The sequence below is a fragment of the Macaca thibetana genome, chromosome 2 (assembly GCF_024542745.1).
Source record: "Macaca thibetana thibetana isolate TM-01 chromosome 2, ASM2454274v1, whole genome shotgun sequence".
Classification (NCBI taxonomy): Eukaryota; Metazoa; Chordata; class Mammalia; order Primates; family Cercopithecidae; genus Macaca; species Macaca thibetana.
The window spans coordinates 146324627-146347887 of NC_065579.1; the positions used below are offsets into that span (position 1 = coordinate 146324627).

Here is a 23261-nt window from a genome sequence, read left to right on the forward strand (position 1 = left end):
CAGGGATCTGAAATCGAGGTGTTTGCAGGGCTGCACTCCCTCTGGAGGCTGCAGAGAGAGCCCCCCTGGCCCCCAGCTTCTGGCTGCATCAGTGTCCACCTCCTATAAGGACATGTGTCACTGGATTTAGGGCCACTTAGATAATCCAAGATGATCTCATCTCAACATCCTTAATTTAATTACATCCGAAAAGATCCTTTTTCCAAATAAGCTCACATTCAGAGGTTCCAAGGATTAGGACAGGAACGTATCTTTTTGGGGGCCACCATTCAACCTGCTACACTCAGTAATCAATATTTATCATCAATCCCTATTTTTCTTACCAGAATTGAGCGGAACGCTTCTTTGGATTTGCTGTCCGCTGCAGCCTTGGCCCTGGTTTCACATCCCCTCCCTCACTGACTCGCTGTGTTACCTTGAGCACTGCGTGTCTCTGAGCCTCGTTCATCCAAGTGTTTACCGATGGCCCTCGTATGCCAGCCACTGTCCTAGACAGGGACAGACTTTCCTGCCTTTGTGGAGCTTACCGCGGAAGACCTGGCCAGATAATGGGCACGAGAAAAGCAGACTCTTTTCCCCACCCCAGCCTGCCTGAATCCCACCTTGGCCTCCTCTTGCCTTAGCCGCTGCCTAGCCATCGGCAGAGTGGACATACCCAGAAGGCCCTCGCCCACCTCCCCCACCACGGCCACGGACCTTTGTCACCCACCAAGGCTAGAATCTCATGGCCAATCCTGCCTCTGCCCTTTGGCTCCTGGGGCTCAGCTCACACCACCTGAGTCACAGAGCATCCCGTTCCCACCCACTGCTATGGCCGCCTCAGTGACAGGGGCAGGCCCATATGCCCAGCTTTGCCTGGTGCAGAGCTGGGGGCGGGGGTAGGCCACGCCCTGAGAGCTGATGTCATAAAGGGAGCTCTGGAGGGCAGCCCACCCTGACCTGGCCCCACAGCGGCAGTGTCCCTCCCCTCCCCCCACCCCTCTCAGTGGGGGCCCCTCCAGTCCCTGAGAACTGGTACTATGAAAAGGTGAACTCCCCAGCAGAATCTTGCCTGGAGCCTGAGGAGTCCAGCCAGGCCCCTGCTGAAGGGCCCCAGACCACCGGCCACCTCTCTCCACCGTCCATCTGACCAGCTGGGCCCCTGAGCCCACCTGGCCTCCACGTCCCCTCTCCTCTCACCCACACCCCTGGCCATGGCTAACTACTACGAAGTGCTGGGCGTGCAGGCCAGCGCTTCCCCGGAGGACATCAAGAAAGCCTACCGCAAGCTGGCCCTTCGCTGGCACCCCGACAAGAACCCCGACAACAAGGAGGAAGCTGAGAAGAAGTTCAAGCAGGTGTCTGAGGCCTACGAGGTCCTGTCCGACTCCAAGAAGCGCTCCCTGTACGACCGCGCGGGCTGTGACAGCTGGCGGGCTGGCGGCGGGGCCAGCACGCCCTACGGCAGCCCCTTTGACACTGGCTACACCTTCCGTAACCCTGAGGACATCTTCCGGGAGTTTTTCGGTGGCCTGGACCCCTTCTCCTTTGAGTTCTGGGACAGCCCATTCAACAGTGACCGTGGTGGCCGGGGCCATGGCCTGCGGGGGGCCTTCTCGGCGGGCTTTGGAGAGTTCCCAGCCTTCATGGAGGCCTTCTCATCCTTCAACACGCTGGGCCGCAGCGGGGGCAGCCACACCACCTTCTCATCCACTTCCTTCGGGGGCTCCGGCTCTGGCAGCTCGGGGTTCAAGTCGGTGATGTCGTCCACCGAGATGATCAATGGCCACAAGGTCACCACCAAGCGCATCGTGGAGAACGGGCAGGAGCGTGTGGAGGTGGAGGAAGATGGGCAGCTCAAGTCGGTGACTGTGAATGGCAAGGAGCAGCTCAAATGGATGGATAGCAAGTAGGCGCCGGCCACCCGGCTCTGCCTTCCTTCTGTCACCACCATGAACGGGGCAGCAAACACATGGGGCCGCAGACATAGCCCGATGGTTAATAAATGTGCCAAGTGAGTTCATGGAACAGCTTGCCCAGCTTTGTGGGGATGTGGGGCCAGCTCCAGCCTAGTGGACATGAAGGAGGGTGTGGATGCTGCCTCCAGGGCCTGCGCTGTTTCCATCAGGAAGCCAGGGGTGGTTCTGCATGGGGGTCTGTCATCTCTCCTGTGCCCACCATCTGGGTTGACAAATAACCTGGCTGCCCTGTCTTGATTACCTCAAACCCAACCCTGACCTGTATCCATTCTCTACTGCTGGCCCCTGCCATCTGCACAGGCCTTGCTGTTCCAGTTCTCAGGCTTCCCCTTTCTACCCACCCACATAGGTTCTTCCTGGGACAGCTGTGCCAAACTCACGTTCAATCGCATTGCCTGGTGGCTTTAAACCAGGCTCCCCCGCTCTAAGCATAAGGACTGCATGTCTCATCCTCACCATGAGGGCCTGGTGGCCTGGGCCCACCCATCTGCCTCTGGCCCTCTGCCTCTGACCTCCCACCGTGCTGGCTTCCCCAGTTGTTCCACTGCACCACACACCCTGCAGCCCCAGGGCCTTTCTACAGGTTGCGCTCCCTGGTGAGTGCCCACTCATCTTCAGGCCTGGCATCCATGGGTGGGGGCAGGATCCCAGGGAGCAGATCTCAGCCATGTGGAGCCAGAGCTTTCCCCAAGTCAGAGCCAGGCTGACCCCCTCAGAGGGTGAGTGAGCTCCACGTCATGGGAGGGTGCCTGTGCTAAAAAGGAAAGGGGACTCTGTTCTGATGACCTGAGTCCTACCGAGTGCCAATCTTTAAAAAGTATGCATTTTTAAAATAACATTTTACTTTGAGGCTGGATGTGGGTGGCTCACGCCTGTAATCCCAGCACTTTGGGAGGCTGAGGCGGGCGGATCACGAGGTCAGGAGTTCGAGACCAGCCTGGCCAACATGGTGAAACCCCATCTGTACTAAAAATAAAAATATATATATATAAATTAGCTGGGCATAGTGGCGAGTGCCTGTAACCACAGCTACTCCAGAGGCTGAGGCAGGAGAATTGTTTAAACCCAGGAGGCGGAGGTTGCAGTGAGCTGAGATTATGCTACTGTACTCCAGCCTGGGCAACAGAGCAAGACTCTGCCTCAAAAAAAGTAACATTTTACCTTGAAACAATCTCAAACTCACAGATGTGTCAGGCACTATTAATTGGATGCAATTCAAGAAATATTGATTGAGCACCTGTAAGATACTGGAGATAAGGCTAGGAACAAAACAGGCAGACCCCTACCCTCATGCGGTTAGTATTCTAGTTGAGGGAGACAGATGAGAAACAGGTGTGCAGAACATGGTCCCCACTAGCAATGAATGCCGGAGAGGAAATGGGCAGGTGAGCTGACTGAGAAGGGGGCTCAGGGAGTGGGCAGGGGAGTGCTGAGTCACTCAACACCCAACAGAGTGGCCTCGCCGGACACGGTGGCTCACGCCTGTAATCCCAACACTTTGGGAGGCCAAGGCGGGTGGATCACGAGGTCAGGAGATTGAGACCATCCTGGCTAACATGGTAAAACCCCGTCTCTACTAAAAATACAAAAAAATTAGCCGGGCGTGGTGGCGGGCACCTGTAGTCCCAGCTACTCGGGAGGCTGAGGCAGGAGAATGGCGTGAACCCGGGAGGCGAAGCTTGCAGTGAGTCGAGATCATGCCACTGCACTCCAGCCTGGGCGACACAGCGAGACTCTGTCTCAAAAACAAAACAAAACAAAACAACACACACAAAAAAAACAGAGTGGCCTCCATTTCTGAGGGGGTGACATCTATCAGGAACTGGAATGAAGGTGAGGCACTGGACCATGAGGCTATCTGGGGAAAAAGCGTTCTGGGCAGAGGGAACAGCAAGTGCAAAAGCCTGGGGCAGGAACAGGGCTGCCCCTGTTTGGAGAACAGCAAGAAGGCCAGGAAGGTAGCTATGCATGGTTCCATTCAATGCCCACAACTGTCCACAACCCTCCCAGACAGGGGTCATTATCCAAGAGGAAACTAAGGTCTGGAGAGGAGAGAGTCACACAGCTGGCAAGTGGCTGTGCTAGAATATCACCCCAGGTGTTGACTCCAAAGGACCTGCCTTTAAAATGGTGGTGATGATGATGATGCTGGCAGTGACAGCCCAGGGAGACGCGCTTAAGTGCTTGAGTGCGTCTATATAAAGGACCAGCAGGTGGCAATTCCTTGTTCCTTGGGGTTGGAATAGAAGCCAAAAAGGAGGTGATTCCAGGTTTGAGGGTTAAAGGATGGTCAGTGACAGGGTCTCTGGCTCCCTGGCTGCGGCAGGGAGGTGTGGCATGGCCACAGAAGGTGTCCTGAGCACCAACTGGACTAGGCTCTGGTCAGATTTTGCTCACTTCTGCATCCCAACTCCCAGCCCAGCTCATGGCATCTAGTAGGTGCCCAATAAATGATATATAATGAAAGAAGGGAGGAGCACTGTGCCAGGGAAGAGTGGGAACCAAGGACCATGCTCAGAGGACACTCTCTGGAGCTCAGGACAGGAGAAGACACTGGGAGGCCTTTAACCTAGAGGGGAGGGTGAGGCTCGATTGAATAAGGGGATCACCCAGTGAAGAACTCATCCCATTTCCAGATGCAGAGTTGGTCTGAGGGGCACTCACGAGGGATGCAGAGGCGGGGAGGTGGCCTGCTGCTTTTCTCCAAGGGGAGCCTGCTGAAGGCCTCTTCCAGGAAGCCAAGGGGCATCACCCCAAGATCTTTAGGGCTTGAAAAGCCCCCTTGGCTTCTGCATGTGTCTTGGCTTAGAGGACACAGTCGGCAACTTAGCGCTGTGGCTGTATCTTGAGGCTCAGGCCAAGCTGCAGCTCCCTGGGTTCTGCCTCTGAGAGCCCTGGGACAAGCCGGCAGCTGGAGGTCCCCTAACCACGTTACAGGCAGGGCAGGAGAGCCCCGTGACACACAGAAGGTCAAACCCCAGCTCCCAGTCCTTCCCTGGGACTAACTTCATCAAAGCCCCCACTACAGCATTAACCACCTGACCTCTGTCCCCGCCGACTTGCTAATTTCACCAATTACTGGCCAGCTGTGGCTGCGTCAAGTGGGCCTGCTTAGCACAGGCAGCTGCTGAGCAAATCCAGTTACAGCCCGGCAGCCCAGGAGGCCACAGTCCTGGCGCTGGGTGCACAGCAGAAACCTGGGTGCTGGCACGGCACTGGTCCCCAAACACCCCAGGACTCCTGGCTCTCTGCTTCCTTCTTGTCACCCAGCCTCACACCTGGAGCTGGCACCTGCTCTCTCCAATGCAAATCCAACACGGCATCCCCTGGTCAAACGCCTGCGGGGCCCCAGTCACTGACCCGCCCAGCCGAGCATGTGACACCTGGCGGAATCCCCGTGTCCACCCTTAGCCCCACTTTACAGACAGAGAAGCTGAAGCCTGGCAGCTTGAGTGACTTCCTCAGGAGCACATCTGGGGTAGAGTCCAACCCCCAGGCGGCATTCACTGCCTGGGGCCTGCCCCACAGCACTGCCGGCTCCGGGCCCTTTCTGCTGCGGCATCACACTGTTGCCCCTGCCTGGGCCGCCCTTCCCATCTCCTTCGGCTTGTTAAAGTCATCCCTGGAGGCCCCTACTCTGTGTCACTTTCTTTTTTTTTTTTTTTTTTTTTTTTTTTGAGACGGAGTCTTGCTCTGTTGCCCAGGCTGGACTGCAGTGGCCGGATCTCAGCTCACTGCAAGCTCCGCCTCCCGGGTTTACGCCATTCTCCTGCCTCAGCCTCCCGAGCAGCTGGGACTACAGGCGCCCGCCACCTCGCCCGGCTAGATTTTTGTATTTTTTAGTAGAGACGGGGTTTCACCGTGTTAGCCAGGACGGTCTCGATCTCCTGACCTCGTGATCCGCCCGTCTCGGCCTCCCAAAGTGCTGGGATTACAGGCTTGAGCCACCGCGCCCGGCCTCTGTGTCACTTTCTTGAGGAGGCCTTGCTAAGCTGCGCTGCTGCAGCAGGCCATTCTGGCCTTTCCCAGAGCCTCTTCTAGGCTGGGCTGTGTGTCTAGAGGCCAAGTCTGAAGCAGCGAGGTGTCCTAGGAGCCATTTTCAGAGCCAGATGGGGCAGTGAGAGGTCCGGGAGCCACTTTCAGAGCTGCGCAGGGCAGCCAGGGGTCTGGGAGCCACTTTCAGAGCTGGGCTGAGGCTGGCCGCGCCCTGTGCAGTGGCATGCTGAGCGGAGTCCGCTGAGGTTCCTCTGCTGCCCCAGGGTTCAGCAGGGGGGCAGGGGACACCGCAGAGGGTAGCTCCCCACGAAGATGACGGCCGTGTCCCAGTTGGGTCATTGTCGTCCACTGGACATCACGCCAGCCTCCTCCCCGGCCTCCTCCCTTCCCTCTTTCATCCCATTTTTATCCCAGCAGCCAGAAGGCTCCTGTGAAAGCCTGAGTTTTTCGGAACACTCAGGAGTGGAGGCTGCAGTCCCCATGGCGGCCCTCAGGACCTTCCCCAGCCGGCACAGTGACGGCCCCGGCTTCCCCATCATTCTTTGCTCCAGCCCCCTGGCCTCCTCCCCTTCCTACTCACACTGGCTTGTTCCTGCCCGGGGCCTCTGAGCTGGCCGTGACCTCTACCCAGAGTCCTCCTCCGGATCTCACGCAGCCCTCCCTCGCCTCAGATCCAGGCGCACCTCCCTGCTCTCTCCTGCTCTCTGTGCTCTGGCCCCACCCTGCCTCCCACCTCCAGCTTTCGAACATGCTGACCCCATTGCCTGGGACCCACAGCCCACCCAGCGAACACCACCAGATGCTGCTTCCTTGGGAGGTCTCATACTGGGGCAGGTCTCCACCTTCTCCACCCTCCATTCCTGGGTCCGCACATTCTGTGAGGGCCCTGGCTGTCTGAAGGGACCAAAAGGCTGTGGGGGAGGGAGTGGATGAGATGGCATCTAAGCTGGAGCATTTTGCAAGTTAGGGTGTCAAGGCCCTGGGAGATGCACTGGGCTTGCAGAGCAGGTGGGGAGCCAGGTCTGTGGCCTCTCAGACACAAAGAGCTGGTTTACTCAAATGGCCTTGGTCCCTAAGGCCTGGCTGGTCAGGGATTGCCCACTGGGGCTTAGGCTTCTGCATGGACTGGGTGGGCAGGTTCAGTGTTCTCAGCCTACTGCAGAACCTCCCCCACGCCTTGCGCCGAGCCAAGCAAGAGATATGGCTGTTCACCCCCATTTTGCAGATGCAGAAACTGAGGCTCAGAGGACGAGAGATGTGGTCAAGGTCACAGGGCCACAGTGGGAACCAGTTCTGCCCCCCTCTTCCTCTCCCTCTGCACTGGGCCTGGGGCGGGTGGGTGGGGCGCAGGCAGCCTCCTGCCCGCCTTCCCTCCCTCTGGCCGGTCGATGTTATCGCAGCTGATTTAATTTCAAAGACGGATTGAGCTGCGGAGGGAGGGAGAGTGGCTAATCGCAGCCGCCATCTGCCCCGTTGTCATGGGGATGGGCTCCCAGCAATTGTGCGGGGCAGACCCAGATAAGGGCACCAAGTGGGCTGGAGGGGATTGTGGTGGGCGGGACGGGGAGGGCAGGAGAACTGGGAGCAACGAGACACGGTGACAGAGACAGGGAGAGACACAGAAGGAAGGGGAGATTGGGATTCCGGGGACCCAGGGACCATAGAGACACAGAGATGCCAAGGAGCCAGGGAGATAGCTTGAGGTGCCCAGGTGAGGGGTGGAGACAGAGCCCCTGGAGGGGGCTGGGGGAGGGTGTGAGACGGCTGCCTTCCCGCCTCACTGCCCACCCGGCCCCAGGTGGCCCGCCTGCCCCCTCTCCCCCGGCAGCCTGCCACTGAGTGGGAGATTCTCCTCTTGTCTGCTGGGGAAGGGTCTTGGTAGGGAGTTCAGGCCTCCCCAGTCTGCCCACTCTGCCATGCCAGGGTCACAGACCTCACGGCCCCTCCCTGGCTGGACAGGGTCCCAAGCTCCGCTCAGAGCTGGGGTGTCTGCTGCTTCCAATGACAACTCCCAGGGTCCTTGATCTGGCTTTTACAACAATCATGCCATCAAGATCTGCCAATACAGACTTCATCTTGTGGATGGAGGGTGGCACTGAGCACCTGCATTGGGCTTTGTCCACCCACTGTCATCTGTCTTCCAGGCAGCCCTACCCGGTGGGCATCCTTATGCCCATTTCACAGGACAGAGTCGTCTGACCCCTCCCAGAACAGGTGCCCGGGACAAGAGCCCCCATCTAACTTATGCCAGCAAGCATTTATCATCACCTCTGTGTGCTGGGACTTGGGAAGCTGCCAGGAGACAGCAGAGAAGGAGGCAAGACGTCTGGTCTCTGCTCTGCCAGCCGCCACTACTCAGAACCCTTCACCAGGCTGGGGCGGGCAGGCCTCAGCCCTGCCCTTCCACCTTTGCAGATGCTGTTTCTCCCCGGAGCGACTCCCTGCCACCTGCACTAACCTCACTGCCACCCTGCCTATTCCCCCCTACAGCCTGGTTCTGCCCACCTTGCACCCACCAGGAGCTAGCTTGAGGCCCTGGGAGGTGGGCTCTGCTCACGGCTCTGTTCCCAGCTCACAACGTGGGCCTCAAAATACGGGCTATTAATCAGGGCTACACCTCTACTGGCAACCTCAGCATACGACTGGGACTCAGACTTCAGGTCTGCACAGCATCGTCCACTGGATGCCTCCCTGGTGGCCCCCGGGCTCTGCAGATGCTCAGTTTCCAACGCACCCGATCCCTGCCCCAGCCTCCTCCCTGGGCCCTGGGCACCAGCACCAGCCTGCCAGAGGCGGCCTTCCAGGGCCCGAGCCATCCCCTGACCTGGGCACATCCCCACCAGCCTTCAGAAAATGCCAAGGTGCTCTGCTTCTTGCTGAGGGCATGGATCATTCATCATTATGAGTCTGAAGTCCAAATTCCACAGAGTGGCTCGCAGGGAAATATTAAAATCCCCTCCAAGGCCTTCAGGACAAATTCAGACTGCCCACTGTGTCCGCAGGTGGACGCCTCCACACTCCTCACCAAGATCCTGGACAAAGTCCAAACCCCAGTTGGGACCCACAGGCTCGCATGGGGTCCAACCTCTTCTCCAGCCTCGTCGTTTACAACCTCCCACCTCTCTTTTACCATGAATGGGCTATTTTTGTGTTTGTTTAATTGTGGTAAAATACCCACAATATGATTTCCCATTTCACCGTTTTGATGTGGACAACTAAGAGGCATGAAGCACATTGGCACGGCTCTGTTGCCCTCACCGTCATTCGTCTCAGGACTCTCCTCTTCCCAAATGGAAACAGTCCTCACTCAACTTTAACTCCGCACCCCCCAGCTCCTGGTGCCCCCCGTTCCACTCTCTGTCTCTGTGAAGCGGACTACTCAGGGACCTCAGGGGCCTAGGGGATGGGACAACGGTGGGGGCAGCCCCCCTGCTTCCTGCTGCCTCTGAGGCCATGCTTGGGCTTTGCTTGGGTCCCTCCTCACCCCAGCATGTCCTCTCTTTTGCAATTCTCTTTCACTGTCTTTTGGGTTTTTCAGAAAAGGAGCCTGCAATCATCTTCTATTGCTTCTGTGGAAAATTACTACAAACTTTGTGATTTAAAGCAACCCAAATTTACTGTCCTACAGTTCTAGAAGCCAGAAGTCCCAAATGTGTCTCCTTGGGCTAAAATCAAGGTGTCTTCCTCCTGAGGTCTCCAAGGGAAGACCCGTCTCCTGGCCTTTTCCAACCCAGAGGCCACCTGCATTCCTTGGCTGGTGGTCCCTTCCCTCATCTTCAAAGCCAGAGGCACAGCATCCTCCAGTCTCCCTTCCTGACTCCGACCCTTCTCTTTCCTCTTGTAAGTGCTCTTGGGATTACATCTAGGGCCCACCTGGATGATCATGTATAGTCTTCTTGTCTCAAGATCCTTCACTCAGTCGCATCTGCAAAGTCCCTTTTGCAATCTAAGGGAACACGCAGGTTCTGGGGATGAGGACGAAGACATCTTTGTGGGGAGGGGACATTGTTCCACCCACCACAGAGCCTGCAGAGAGGAGAGGTGGTCTCCTCACAGGGCTGGACAGAGGGGCCGTTGAGAGTCCAGCTCAAGGCCACCTACTCCTCAAATGGCCTCCTGCCTGGGGGACCTATATTCCAGGTTGCTCAGGGAGGGGCACTCGAATGCCTGGACCCCTGGGCAGGACCTGCTCCTAGGGCCCATCCCTGAAGGGGAGCCTCCTGGGGAGGAGGTAGATTGTGTCTGGGATGCAGAGCAAAGAAGTAGAGACCAGGAGGCTAGGGCTGAGAGGCAGGGCTGGGAGGAGGCCCGTGTGGCAGGAACTTGGCAGCAGGACCTGGGAGGTGGGATATGGGGTCAGGGCTGTGGGTTCCTGAGCAGAGGAGCCAGTGCCTTCATGTGGCCAAGGCTGGGAGGGTGCAGGACCTGCTCAGCCCCCTTGCTGGAGACCTCAGGTTTGTCCCTGCCTCTCTCTGGGACTGGCTTTCTCTGTCTGTCAAAGCCCTCTCTCTCCCCTGGCTCTGGGGACACTCCCAGCTGTTCCTCCCCAAGGCTGTGTCCCTTGTCCCAGAGCCCTGGCTGTGGCATCTCGTCCATCTAGAGGCATTAGTCACCCTTCAGTTTAACCCTGGGAATGGTCTGGGTCTGGGTCCCCAGGAGGGCCCAGGATCACAGCTCAGAGCAGAGGAGGCAGAGGGGCAGCTGGCTCCTGGGGACCCAGGATGCAGACAGAGATGTGGGTCCACAGGTTTTGTTTTGTTTTAAGAAAAGATATGATCACAGCCTCCATCAGCATCTCAGAGGGGTCCGGGACTCACCAAAGGTCGAGTATGACCTCAGGCAACATTGCTGAGCGTCCCTCCCCATCCCTGGGGCCATGTCCCCGGGCCCGACACTCCCTGGCTCGGTGGGGTGTGGCCTGGGGACAGGCCTGCCCTTCATGGGGCTTGGGAGCACGGGTGCTGGGCAGCGCGGGGCTGGGGCCGCCTGCCCGCCAACCACACTGCGCTGTCACACCCCAAAGCAGGAACCTGGCACCGCCAGCCACTCAAGCCCCCGGGCGCCGTGGTTATGCCTGCGGTCACCCGAGCAGCCGTCAGGAAACCCCTGGGGTCATGGGGTTCTGGGGTGGTGGTGAGGGCACGAGTCTCCTTCAGGTTCCTGGGTCGCTGCTGGCTTTGGCCACCTCCCACCACTTTGAGCCTCGCCATACTGACGCAGCCATCCCCCAGCCACTCGGCTTCCATCCCAGGAGCGTCCCTTCAACGCTTCCCTGTCAAGGCCGACTGGAGCTGGGTGTTTTCTGCAGCCTGCGGTTCCCCTGTTTCTCCCTCCCTGGGATCCCAGAAACAAGTCCTTCTCCACCTGCAGGTTCCTGAATATCTTCATCTGGCATTCAAGTTGCCTGGGTCTGGGTCCAGCTCTTGAGGGCAGGGACAGTTTCTGATCTGCCCCTAGTTTGCCCAGCAGAGAGCGGGGCTCAGATGAGCATGAAGGTGACTGGAGAAAGCTCTGCCCTTTGCGGCTAAAGGAGATCCGGCTGGTGGCCCCAGAATTCCTGTGGCCATAGGAGAGGGAGGAGCCAGTCCAGCATGGCCCTGCTGTGCTGCCGAGTCCCCCCGGCTCTCCCACAGCGTGGCTGTGGCATGGCCCCCCACCTGTGTGGCTCTGGAGCTGGGCCCTTCCATGCATCCCTCTAGGAAAGGCAGGCGGGAGCCGTAATTGCAAGAGACTGATTCTCATACTTGCTGTACATTTATATTTGATTAAAAAGGTAATCAGTAATTGGGCTTATTGATCCACTGTCAGCTGCCAGCTAGGCAGGGCTGGCTGTGGAACTGTCCCCCAGGAGAGTGGCCATGCTTCTCTCTGAACTGGGTCAGTGGTGCCAGCTCTGCTCACACCAGCTCGGCCACTGATTTTGCGGCCTACCATGGGCTGGATTCCCTAGCAGCTGGCAGATACTAGTGGAGTGTCACTACTGCTCACTGCAGGGGCTGCCCCAGGGGGTGGGTGGGGGTCAGCCCTCTCCAGGCAGCCGCCGCCAGGTGGGGCATTGCCTCCCAGTCTGGTCTCTGCCTTGGGCTCCATGCGATGGATCTACCAGGCAGTGTCCTGCATGCTCCGCCCTGGATGGCCCCTCTCTCCCTATGCCTCACACGCACTTGGCATCTTCCTCTCCAAAGCCAATCCCATCTCATGACCCTTCCCAGGTGCCTGGGAGTCATCCTGAATGCCCCCTCTCAGACACCACATCCTGTGGGGTCTCCCTCCAGGCCCTCTGCCCCTGCCCTGCTCAGAGCCTCCATCACTGCCCACCTGAAGGCAGTGAGGAAGCAGGAGCAGCTCAGGGCAGCATTCCCTGTGGGGAGCACAGCTAGTTGCAAAGGCCCTGGGGCAGAAGTGCTCCTGAAAAGAAAAGCATCCCCTGAGCCAAACAGGTGAGGAGGTGTAGAAGAGGTGGTAGGGGCTAGACCATGTCAGAAGACTCATGGGCCCTTTGAAGGGCTGTGTTCCTTGTGGAGGAGATGGGCAGCCATTGGAAGGTTGAGGGTGGAGGAGGAGCTGGCCTCTGGTCTTTCTGGACTGCTCTGGCTGCTGCATGGAGGAGACTCCTGGGGTCCAGGAGGAGGCTGCAGTTGCTCTCCTGGGGCTAGAGGATGGCGGCGTGGGGAGGCACAGCAGTGCAGGTGGAGATTGGGAGGCTCCATCTGGAAGGTGAACTGATGAGGCTTGCTGGTGGATCGGATGTAGGGGCGAGGGACAGGAGTCAAGGATGGCCCCAAGGTTGCTGGTAGGACATGTTGTGGTTGCTGCTCACAGGGGTTGCAGAAGATCGTGCAGGGAGCAGGTGCCTGGAGGGAAGTCCCATGCATCACAGGGCAGGCTGAGTTTGAGATGTGACAGGCAGCCATGTAAGAAATGCCCTGTGAATTTGGCTTCGGGAGAAAAGTCAGAACCAGAAACATGTACTCGAGATTTATCAGCTTATAGCATGGTATTAAGGGGATGAGAGTGGACAAGATCACCCAGAGAGTGAACAGAGACAAGGAAAGATCCAAGGACATTCGGAGGCCAAAGAGAGGAGGAGAGGCCAGCAGGAGGCGGGAAGGAACGGGCCCCCATCTCAGCTCACCCCACCATTCCTCATCCCATCGGTACCAGTTAGCTTTCTCTGGCTACAAGGGACAGACTTCAACCCCAGCCAGATTCAGTTAAAAGGGAGGAAGAACGCTATTGAATGGGTACAAGCTGAGCCAAAGGAAGAAGAAATCACAGGGGTATGGTGAGGCCAGGAGCCCAGGCAGTCCTGGATTGAAGGATGGTCTCCTTAGGTTGCTGCCATTGGAACAGATCAGCCCCCCATTTCCCTTCCTTACATAAATCTGCTCAACGGTCTGTCAGCCATGCTGGTGTGGAGGAAGGTGACCACCGTCACTAGCATCACCACCATCATCCCTGTCATCACCACCGTCATCCCCTCAGCCACCTCCCACACCACTGTTTCCACTGCCCTTGCATGTCGCCACCACCACCGTCACCTCCACCTCCACCAACACACCCTCATGGTTCATAACCATGCCAACACTACCCCTGCCCTGCCATCACCATCACTACTGTCACCAACACTCCAGACACCATCACCGAGCAAGATTTGAGTGTCCACTACATGACTGGCAAAACGTTGGATTTTGTTGACACCATAATGAAGATCGCTCCTACCTTCAAGTGGGTTACAGTCTAGTGAAGGAAATAGATTTGACTCAAATAGTCACAACAATAGTTGTGAAACTATGACTCAAATATGACCACAGGAGGCAGAGGGGAAGATGAGAAGAACTGCCCTGAGAACAAGCTGTCAAGATCTGAAAGGGAGCAGGGGTGATCCTGGAGAGGAGCATGTGGCAGGCAGAGGGCCCGCACCTGCACAGTCCCCACAGCAGGAGGGACAGGTGACGCCAGGGCTGGAGAAGGCCACTGTGGTTGGTGGGTGGTGGCAGGCACTGGGCTGTCAGGGACCAGATGGTGCAGAGGCTGTAGGAGTGTTGTCACCTGGATGCCAGGAGCAATGGGAAATTACGGGCTTGAAGCAAGGTGGCACTATTGGATTTGCACTGTGAAAAGATCATTCCGGCAGCCATGTGGAGAAAGGATGACAAGGTCAGCATGGCAGCAGGGACCAGTTAGGAGGAGTTCCATTCATGCAGGAAGGTGGCTATGGGGGAGATAGACAGAAGAGGATGGACTCAACACTTCTTTGAGAAGTGAGATCCCAGAGGTTGTGGTGATAGGTCAGAATCTGACTAAAGGGAAGGGACAGTTGAGGCAGACTGCCAGGTATTTGGTCCGAGCATCAGAATGAATAGTGGGGCTGTCCACTGAGATAGGGAAGGAGAAAAAGGACCGTGTTCGGAGAAAGAGCATGAGCTCAGGTTTGGACCTGCTAGGAACAAGGTGCCCTTGAGACCCCCAGGATATTTCAACGGGCAGTTGGAGCAGTGGTCCGGGCTCAGAGAGGAGCTCAGGTTTGAGAACACATTTCAGGGTCATTTGCATATAAGGAGTCAGTGACAGCTGGAGTGCACAAGGCCACTTAGGAATAGCCAGGCAACAGGGTCGGGAATCCTGTCCTTAGAGCCCAGCTGGGGAGGAGGACCCTTCAGAGGAGACAGAGCAGGGGTCTCTGGAGGTTGGGACCGCCGGGAAGAAAACTAGCTTGGGGGGTACACCTGGGAGCCAGGAGGGGAGGGTGTTTCAAGAAGAAGGGAGTGTTAAACCACGCTGACCACTGCAAAGAGGGTCAGGAGTGACAGATGAGGCTTCAAGAACATTAGTTGGTTCTGGCAACACAGAGGACGTTGTTGACCATTGTGGAAGCTGCTTTTGTGGAGTGAGGTGGCAGCGATCAGACTGGGGTGGGAGTGGGGGTCCAAGGGAATGGGACTGCAAACATGGACAGCCCTGTCCAAGTGCTGGGAGAGGGAGCTGAGAAGTGCAGACAGGTGGGCCAGAAGCGGCCATGGCACCAGTCGGGCTGAGCTGAGCTGAGCTGTGCTGTGGTGCCAGCCTCGGGCCACACGCTCCTCTGTGTCCTGCACTTTCTGTGGACACACAGGCTTGATCCGATTCAGGCGTTAGGCCTTGGCAGGAACCTGCATAGGCAGATGTGCCTCCCGCAGCGGCACTCAGGGACACCTCGGGTCCACCCGCACCCTTTTGGTGAGGTCGAGAATGACCAGTGGTTCAGGGCTTCCAAGCCAGGCCCATCTGTGATAAAGTCCCCATCAGCTTCTCACTGATGACTTTGGTGGTCAGTGGTGATTATGCCTAGTTCATCATGAGGGGTTGTGACGTGGTGACATCATCCCTCCTTTCTTTTTTATTCATGAGCTGGCATTTTCCTAAAGAGAGCTTCCCTTGTTAATTAGTTACTCTGAGAAATAGTTCGTACAAGAAATGCATGATCGCTGGCCATTCTTTCCTTTTGTTTTACCATTTCTGGAATGATGAGGTGGTTTCCAGCATACCCAATGTTGATCAATGAGGTCTGAGCTCCATTGGGAACACATGGGTTTTTAGCATCTTTGCTCTCTTTCCATCTATTGACATTTTCTGACATTCAAGGTATCTGCTCTCTGGCCTGAGTGGAAGCCCCTGCAAGCAGCTCCCACATTCTCTTTTCGTGGTTCCATGGTCTCTGATGGCTGCCCTTGTGTCTATAAGATGCTCCAGGTTCGTGTTGAATATGTCCTGACTCAGACCTGGTGCCTTTGAGTGGGACATGGTATTTAGAGACCATAGGAGTGGAGAACTGAGAGGGGCCTGGGAATGGAGAGGAGGAAAAGGAAGATGTGAACATTGCCGTCTGCTGTGGGAGTCTGGAGAAAGCAGCCAAAGAATAATGGGGCCGAGGGCACTGCAGATCCACTGGGAAGAACACAGTTGTGTGGAAGAGGAGGGCTATGCATGGGAGAGAGAAGGGGCATGCATCATGTAAGGTCCTCGGAAAGGAGAGGGGCTGGGGCCACACACAGGTGAGCTCAGTCTTGGAGGAAGCAGCAATCAATTCCTCTAGCAACAGCAGGGAGGAAAGAGAGAGAGGTGTGTGCTCATGGCTTGGTCACAGGAAGATGAAGGACTTCCTGTAGCTTCTATTTTTTTCTGTAAAATTGGAGGTGAGGTCATTTTCTGAGAATAAAGTAACAGAGGAGAGCAGGGGAGAGGTTAGAGATTTGGGGAGCGAGACGTTTCTTAATGTCTCTTTAGAGAGTGGGAGGGTTGAGTTGGGCGCAGTGGCTTACGCCTATAATCCCAGCACTTTAGGGGGACAAGGCAGGAAGATGATGAGGTCAGCAGTTCAAGATCAGCCTGAACAACATGGTGAAATCCCGTCTCTGCTAAAAATATAAAAATTAGCCGGGTTTGGTGGCACACACCTGTAATCCCAGTGAGTACAGGCAGAAGAAGGCAGCGGCCTCCTGGTGTCTATGCCCTGTAGAGCCCCTGCCCACACTATGTGGGGCAGACACAGATAACCAACAAGATGTTTTGGAAATGACAGACTGTAACTTTTGAAGCTCAGTCATCAAAGACACTGTGGGTTTCACTTTCTGCTCACTTGGGTTATTCTCTGTGGGGGAAGGCAGCTGCCATGTCATGAGGACTCTCAGATGGCTCTGTGGAGATGTCCCTGTGGTGAGGAACCAAGTCTCCTGTCAACAGCCAGCATCAGCTTGCCAGCCCCATGTGTACACCATCTTGGAAGCAGGTCCCCATCCCCAGTCAAGCCTTCAGATGATGATGGTCAATATCTTGACTGAGTCAGAACCACCCACCCATGCTGCTCTGGGATTCCCCACGCACAAAAGTGGCATGAGACCATAGTGTCTGCTGTTGTTGAAACTGCTGACTTTTGGGATAATCTGTTACATAGCAATAGGTAACTAACACTGATTGTGACCACAGAAAGACAGTGGGGCATGCAGTGGAGGGTGCTAGCAAGCATGCTATTACAATGCAGTCTCCAAGCTATTGCAACACAGACCCCAGGCTCTGACTGGTGGGGTTGGGGGACTGAAGGAAGTGAGGAGGCTGATGGAGTGAGGGAAGCAGAGAGGTGCACTGCAGGAGGGAGCCAGTGAAGGGGAGAGTGGCTGAACTAGGGGATGGCTGAACAAGGCAAGCTGGGCAGAGATAGAGGTTAGGATGTGGGGAGAAAGGTATCTGAGAGCACAGTAGGAGAAGGTCACTGAGGATGAGCCAGTCAGGAAACCAAAAGGCCAGGAATTGGACAGATTGTCTGAGTGGACATGAAACTCCTCCAGGAAGATGGGAGAGCTGGGATCAATGGGGAAGCCTGGGAGTCTCTTCAAATTCTTCAGTGAATGAGGAAGAGTGGCTAGGAGGTCAGGAGATGCAGCAACAAGGGTGGAAGTGGTGGGATGGCCTACTGGTGTAAGCCTCAAAGGGGAAGGCTGGACTTAGGGAATTTGCTTTTGCATAAGGAGGAAAAGGACAAGTCAGAAAGAAAATTAAAGAACAAGTAGACCGATTCAATTTCCTGACTCTGGGGTAAGGAGGATGGAGAAATTAAAGCCATTATCAGCACCACTGCCACCACCACCACCATGCCCATTGCCATTACCACTAACATTACTGTGTTAGGCCGTTCTTATGTTGCTATAAAGAAATACGTGAGGCTGGGTAATTTATAAATAAAAGAGGTTTAATTGGGTCATGGTTCTTGCAGGCTCTACAAGCATGGTACCAACATCTGCTCGGTTTCCAGGGAGGCCTCAGGAAGTTTACAATCATAGCAGAAAGCGAAGGGGGAGCAGGCACATCACATGGTGAAAGCAGGAATGAGAGAGTGTGGGGGAGGTGCCACACATTTTTTAAGCAACCAGATATTGTGGGAACTCTTTTACTATCACAAGGACGGCACCAAGTGGAGAGTGCTATAAGCCATTCGTGAGAAATCTGCTCCCATGATCCAGTCACCTCCCACCAGGCCCCACCTCCAACACTGAGAATTACATTTTAATATGAGATTTGGAGGGACAAATATCCAAACTATATCAGTTACCATCACCATTACAGCCATACACATTATACTGGTGTCAGCAAAAGCATTACCCTTATCATGAACATCAGCTTTACCACTAGCACAAGCACTACCAGCACCACCACTACCACCACCATCACCATCACCATCACCATGACTACCACCATCACTATCATCACCATGACCACCACCTCCATCATCATTACCACCGCCACCATCGTCACCACCATGATCACCACTATCACCATCACCATCATCATCACCACCTCCATTGCCACTACCACCACCACCACCACCTCCATCACCATCACCACCATGACCACCACCATCACCACCACCACCACGATCACCATTACCATCTCCATCACCACCACGACCAACACACCACCATGACTATCACCTTTACCACCACCACTGTCACCATAAACACCACCACTTCCATCATCACCAGCCCCACCACCTCCAGCACCACCACAACCACCATCGCCACCATCACCACCACCACCAGCACCACCATCATCATCATTACCACCACCACCACTATCATCACCACCACCATCATCGCCATCACCATCACCACCACTATCATCATCACCACTACCACCACTACCATCACCATTGCTACTATCACCATCACCACCACCATTGCCATCCCCACCACCATCACCACCACCACCATCACTAACATCATACCACAACCACCACCTCCATCACCATCCCCACCACCTCCAGCACCACCACCACCATCACCATCACCACCACAACCATCATCACTATCACCACCACCACCACCATCACCATCCCCATCACCTCCAGCACCACCACTACTACCACCATCACCACCACCACCATCATCACCACCACCACCACCATCATCATCACCACTACCACCGCCACCATCACCATTGCTACTATCACCATCACCACCGCCATCAGCATCCCCACCACCATCATCATCACCACCACCACCACTAACATCATACCACAACCACCACCTCCATCACCATCCCCACCACCTCCAGCACCACCACCACCATCACCATCACCACCACCACAACCACTACTATCATCACTACCACCATCATCACCATCACCACCACCACCATCATTAACATCATACCACAACCACCACCTCCATCACCATCCCCACCACCTCCAGCACCACCACCACCATCACCATCACCACCACCACAACCACTACCATCATCACTACAACCATCATCACCACCACCACCACCACCACCATCCCCATCACCTCCAGCACCACCACTACTACCACCATCACCACCACCACCATCATCATCACCACTACCACTGCCACCGTCACTATTGCTACTATCACCATCACCACTGCCATCAGCATCCCCACCACCATCATCACCACCACCACCACCACCACTAACATCATACCACAACCACCACCTCCATCACCATCCTCACCACCTCCAGCACCACCACCACCATCACCATCACCACCACCACAACCACTACTATCATCACTACCACCATCATCACCATCACCACCACCACCATCACCACCATCACCATTCCTACCATCTCCAGCACCTCCAGCGGCACCACCACCACCATCACCACCACCATCACCATCCCCATCACCTCCAGCAGCACCACTACTATCACCATCACCACCACCACCACCACCACCACCATCATCATCACCACCATCATCACCACTACCACCATCACCACCACCATCACCATCACTATCATCACCGGCACCACTATAATCATCATCACCACCACCATCACCATCACCACCACCTCCACCACCACCATCATCACTATCCCCACCATTATCACCATCGCCACCACCACCACTATCATTATCACCACTACCACCACCACTATCATCACCACCACCACCATCATCACCATCAACACATATATCAGCCTCACCACCATCATCCCAAATGTTATTATCACCTTTAGTGTTAGCAACATCATCACCACTGCTACAGGCTTCACTATCATTACTAACACAAACCCACACCACCACTGCTACTGTCACCTTCTATATCAGCAATATCAACATTGTTGCCATACACATCAGTATCACCAGCATCACCTCACACATCACCATGACCATGACCATCACCATCAATGAGACACTACCATCACCTCCACCACCACCACCTTCACCACCACCACCTTCTCTATCACCTCACATGCACCACCAGTAAATGGACCCCCCACCTTGCCAGCCGTCATTGCTCTCACCTTCAGGAAGCCACCATGGTCACCACAAACATCCTCATTGCCACCCCTAGTGCCAGCATTGCCACTTCATTCCTACCACCACCTGTGACCTAACCTCTATCACTTCCAGCCTCATTGGCACCATCACCACCACCAAGTCTGAATCACAGTGGCAGATTGTCAACCGCACCTCAACCAAGCGGGGGAAAAATTATGGCATATCCCTGAAAAAATAAAAGAAAATGAAATCACACTGGCAGAGCCTCTAGATATCTGCTGCAATATCCATCCCCCTTTTCTTCCCTAGAAACAGAATGCCAGAGTCTTCCATGGCACAGGGGTGCTGGGAATAAAGATCACATTTCTTAGGCTCCCTTGCAGTTGGGTGTGGCCATGGGACTAAGTTCTAGCTGGAGGGCTATAAGTGAGAGTGTGAGGGACTTGCAAGAAATCTTAAGGAGGGCAGCCCCTTCCCTGCTGCGGCCCAGGCAACCACCCCTTCTTGCCCATGTTACCATGATCACCTCCTAGCGTGTCTTCCTGCTTTCTCCTTTGCCTCCTGACTCTATGCAGCAGCCAGTGTTCTGTGAAAATGTCAATTAGACCAGCTACTGCCCTCCTCAAAACCATCCTGCCAAGAATGAAATCCTTATCCTAGCCACAAGGTTCTGCCACCTTTTCATTCCCATCTCCCACCAGACTCCCTCTTGCTTGCTAAGCCCTATGTGGCACCGCTTTTGAAGCCCCTAATGAATGACTCTCCTGCTTACCACAGGGCCCTTGCACACACTGTTCCCTCTGCCCAGAATGTTCTTCAACCCCTAACTTCTATGGATTCTTTCAGCCTCTGCTAAATTTTTTTTTTTTTTTTTTTTTTTTTGAGACGGAGTCTCGCTCTGTCACCCGGGCTGGAGTGCAGTGGCACGATCTTGGCTCACTGCAAGCTCTGCCTCCCGGGTTTACGCCATTCTCCTGCCTCAGCCTCCCAAGTAGCTGGGACTATAGCCTGCCACCACGCCCGGCTAATTTTTTTGTGTGTGTTTTAGTAGAGACGGGGTTTCACCACGTTAGCCAGCATGGTCTCGATCTCCTGACCTCGTGATCTGCCCGTCTCGGCCTCCCAAAGTGCTGGGATTACAGGCTTGAGCCACCGCGCCCGGCCTTCTGCTAAAATGTTATTTGTTCCAGGAACCCTGCCCTGACCCCTAGTCAGGTGAGCATCTTGTATACTCTTGCTTCAAGGCCCTGTCCTTGTTTGTAACAATAGATCTGTGTGTTTTCATATTGCATTCATCCTCCCTACCAGGTGGGGCTGCCCTGGGGGCAGGTTATGTTGGGGGGCAGTTGGTGCACTTCTGTCTTCTCAGTACCAGAAACAGCACCAGGCACATGGAAATATTTGTTGAAAACATTGCATGGGTGAGGGAATTAAAGCTGACCCCATGTCCAGATCTAGACTCCTGCCTCAGTTTCCTTCAGGTAAGTATTAAAGTTTTCCTTGCCTCAGTTTCCACATTTGTAAAATGGGAATAACTATAGACCCTACTTATTGTGGTCGTTTGGAAGATACGAATAAGTGTTTAGAGCACTGTACGGCTGAAGGATCACATGAGTGTTTTCGATACTGTTTTTGTTCTCCTGTCCACTGGCCTTTCTCGCCTCCAGCCTGCTGGAATAGACATCGTCCCTGTCTCATCGTGTCAGCGCCTTTCCTGGGGTCTAGACCTGCTTCTGACTTCTAAGCTCCTGGAAGGTCCGGATGGTCTCCAACACCCTCCCTACCAGATCATGCCCTTTGATGTGAACCTGGGCCTGGAGCACAGCCAGGTTTGCCTTCAGTCCACCTCCAGGGAGTCTCCCACCTATCTCCAGAGGAGCCCGGCTTCTAGTTCCCCCACTGTTCTGTTAGGTTGACCCTGGTTCCCATCTAAACTCACCCGACTCCAGCATTTTGGCTGAAATGATACATTCAGTAATTTTTACTGAATGTTTAAATGTTATTTAATGACAACTAAACTAGGTTACTCTAAAACTTAAATAATACAGAGAAATTTAAAAACAAAATTAAATCATTGCTCCCAAACCCCACTACCCAAAATAATCATCATGAACCTGAAAGAGTGTAATTCTATGTCCCTCTGGACCCCTAGATACCCAAGACCAAGAGAGGCCAAAAAATATGTAGCTGGAATCACTGGTGTAATAATGCATCACAGCATATGTGCAGTTTAGCAGTGTGAAAAGATTCCATTTAATCAGAGTTTAAAAAGCTTAATGTGCCACAGGAGGAACTAATGTGCCATGGAATGTCATGCTGGTCCACTCTGCTGACGAAGCTGTGCTAAGGAGGACTGGGAAGCAGTGTGGCATGCACCCTGGTTACCTTGGTAAGATGCATGGGACTTGCTGTATCCGTAGGGACCTGAGGGATCCCAAGCTCTGGGGAAGGCTGTGAAATCTCTTTTGGGGAAAAGGAGAAGCTATTACCCTTCACACCTCTTACCACAAAGAAAGAGGTACAGCATTTAGTGGGCCTTCTGGGACTGGGATGCAGCAGCTATCAGCTTTGGGGATACTGCTCTGTATTCATCAGGTGGCTCAAAGGCTACACGTTTTGAGTGGGGCCCAGAGCAAGATAGGCCCCTGCAGAAGGCTCTGACTGTGGTCAATCTGCCCTGAGGCCCGGCCACACAATGTGATGGCAACAGACACGCCTTCCTGCGGGGTCTCCGGCCAGTTCTGGTAGGAAGTTGCTTAGAGTCCTGCAGCGAGGGCGTGCCGTCCTAGAAGGAGCTCCTGGAATGCTGCTGGGCCCTGCAGAGCCCAGGACATCCAGTGACCCTGTGACAGCAGCTGGCTGTGGTCAGATCCACTGAGTCCTGAGGTGGCTGGATGGCTGGCACAGTGGCCACCTATTGTGTGACGGAAGGCGGGGGTGTTCAGGTCCAGACCTGAGCAGGTCTGCGGAGGAGGCCCAGACTCCCTGTCACCCATCTCTGTTGCACTGACACCTATTCCTGGGATCA

The 23261-nt window shown here is 55.1% G+C and overlaps 1 protein-coding gene across 1 annotated transcript; it reads left to right on the forward strand.

Moving 5' to 3' along the window:
- Positions 1-917: 917 nt before the first annotated feature.
- On the forward strand, positions 918-2007 carry DNAJB8 (DnaJ heat shock protein family (Hsp40) member B8). The gene has a single exon (XM_050781771.1). It carries the CDS (start codon positions 1194-1196, stop codon positions 1890-1892), a length of 699 nt encoding a protein of 232 aa, XP_050637728.1. The 5' UTR covers positions 918-1193; the 3' UTR covers positions 1893-2007.
- Positions 2008-23261: the final 21254 nt, after the last annotated feature.

What these genes read in the sequence shown, in the direction of transcription:
- DNAJB8 (XM_050781771.1), top strand. Translation starts at nt 1,194, where the DNA reads ATGGCTAACTACTACGAAGTGCTGGGCGTGCAGGCCAGCGCTTCCCCG.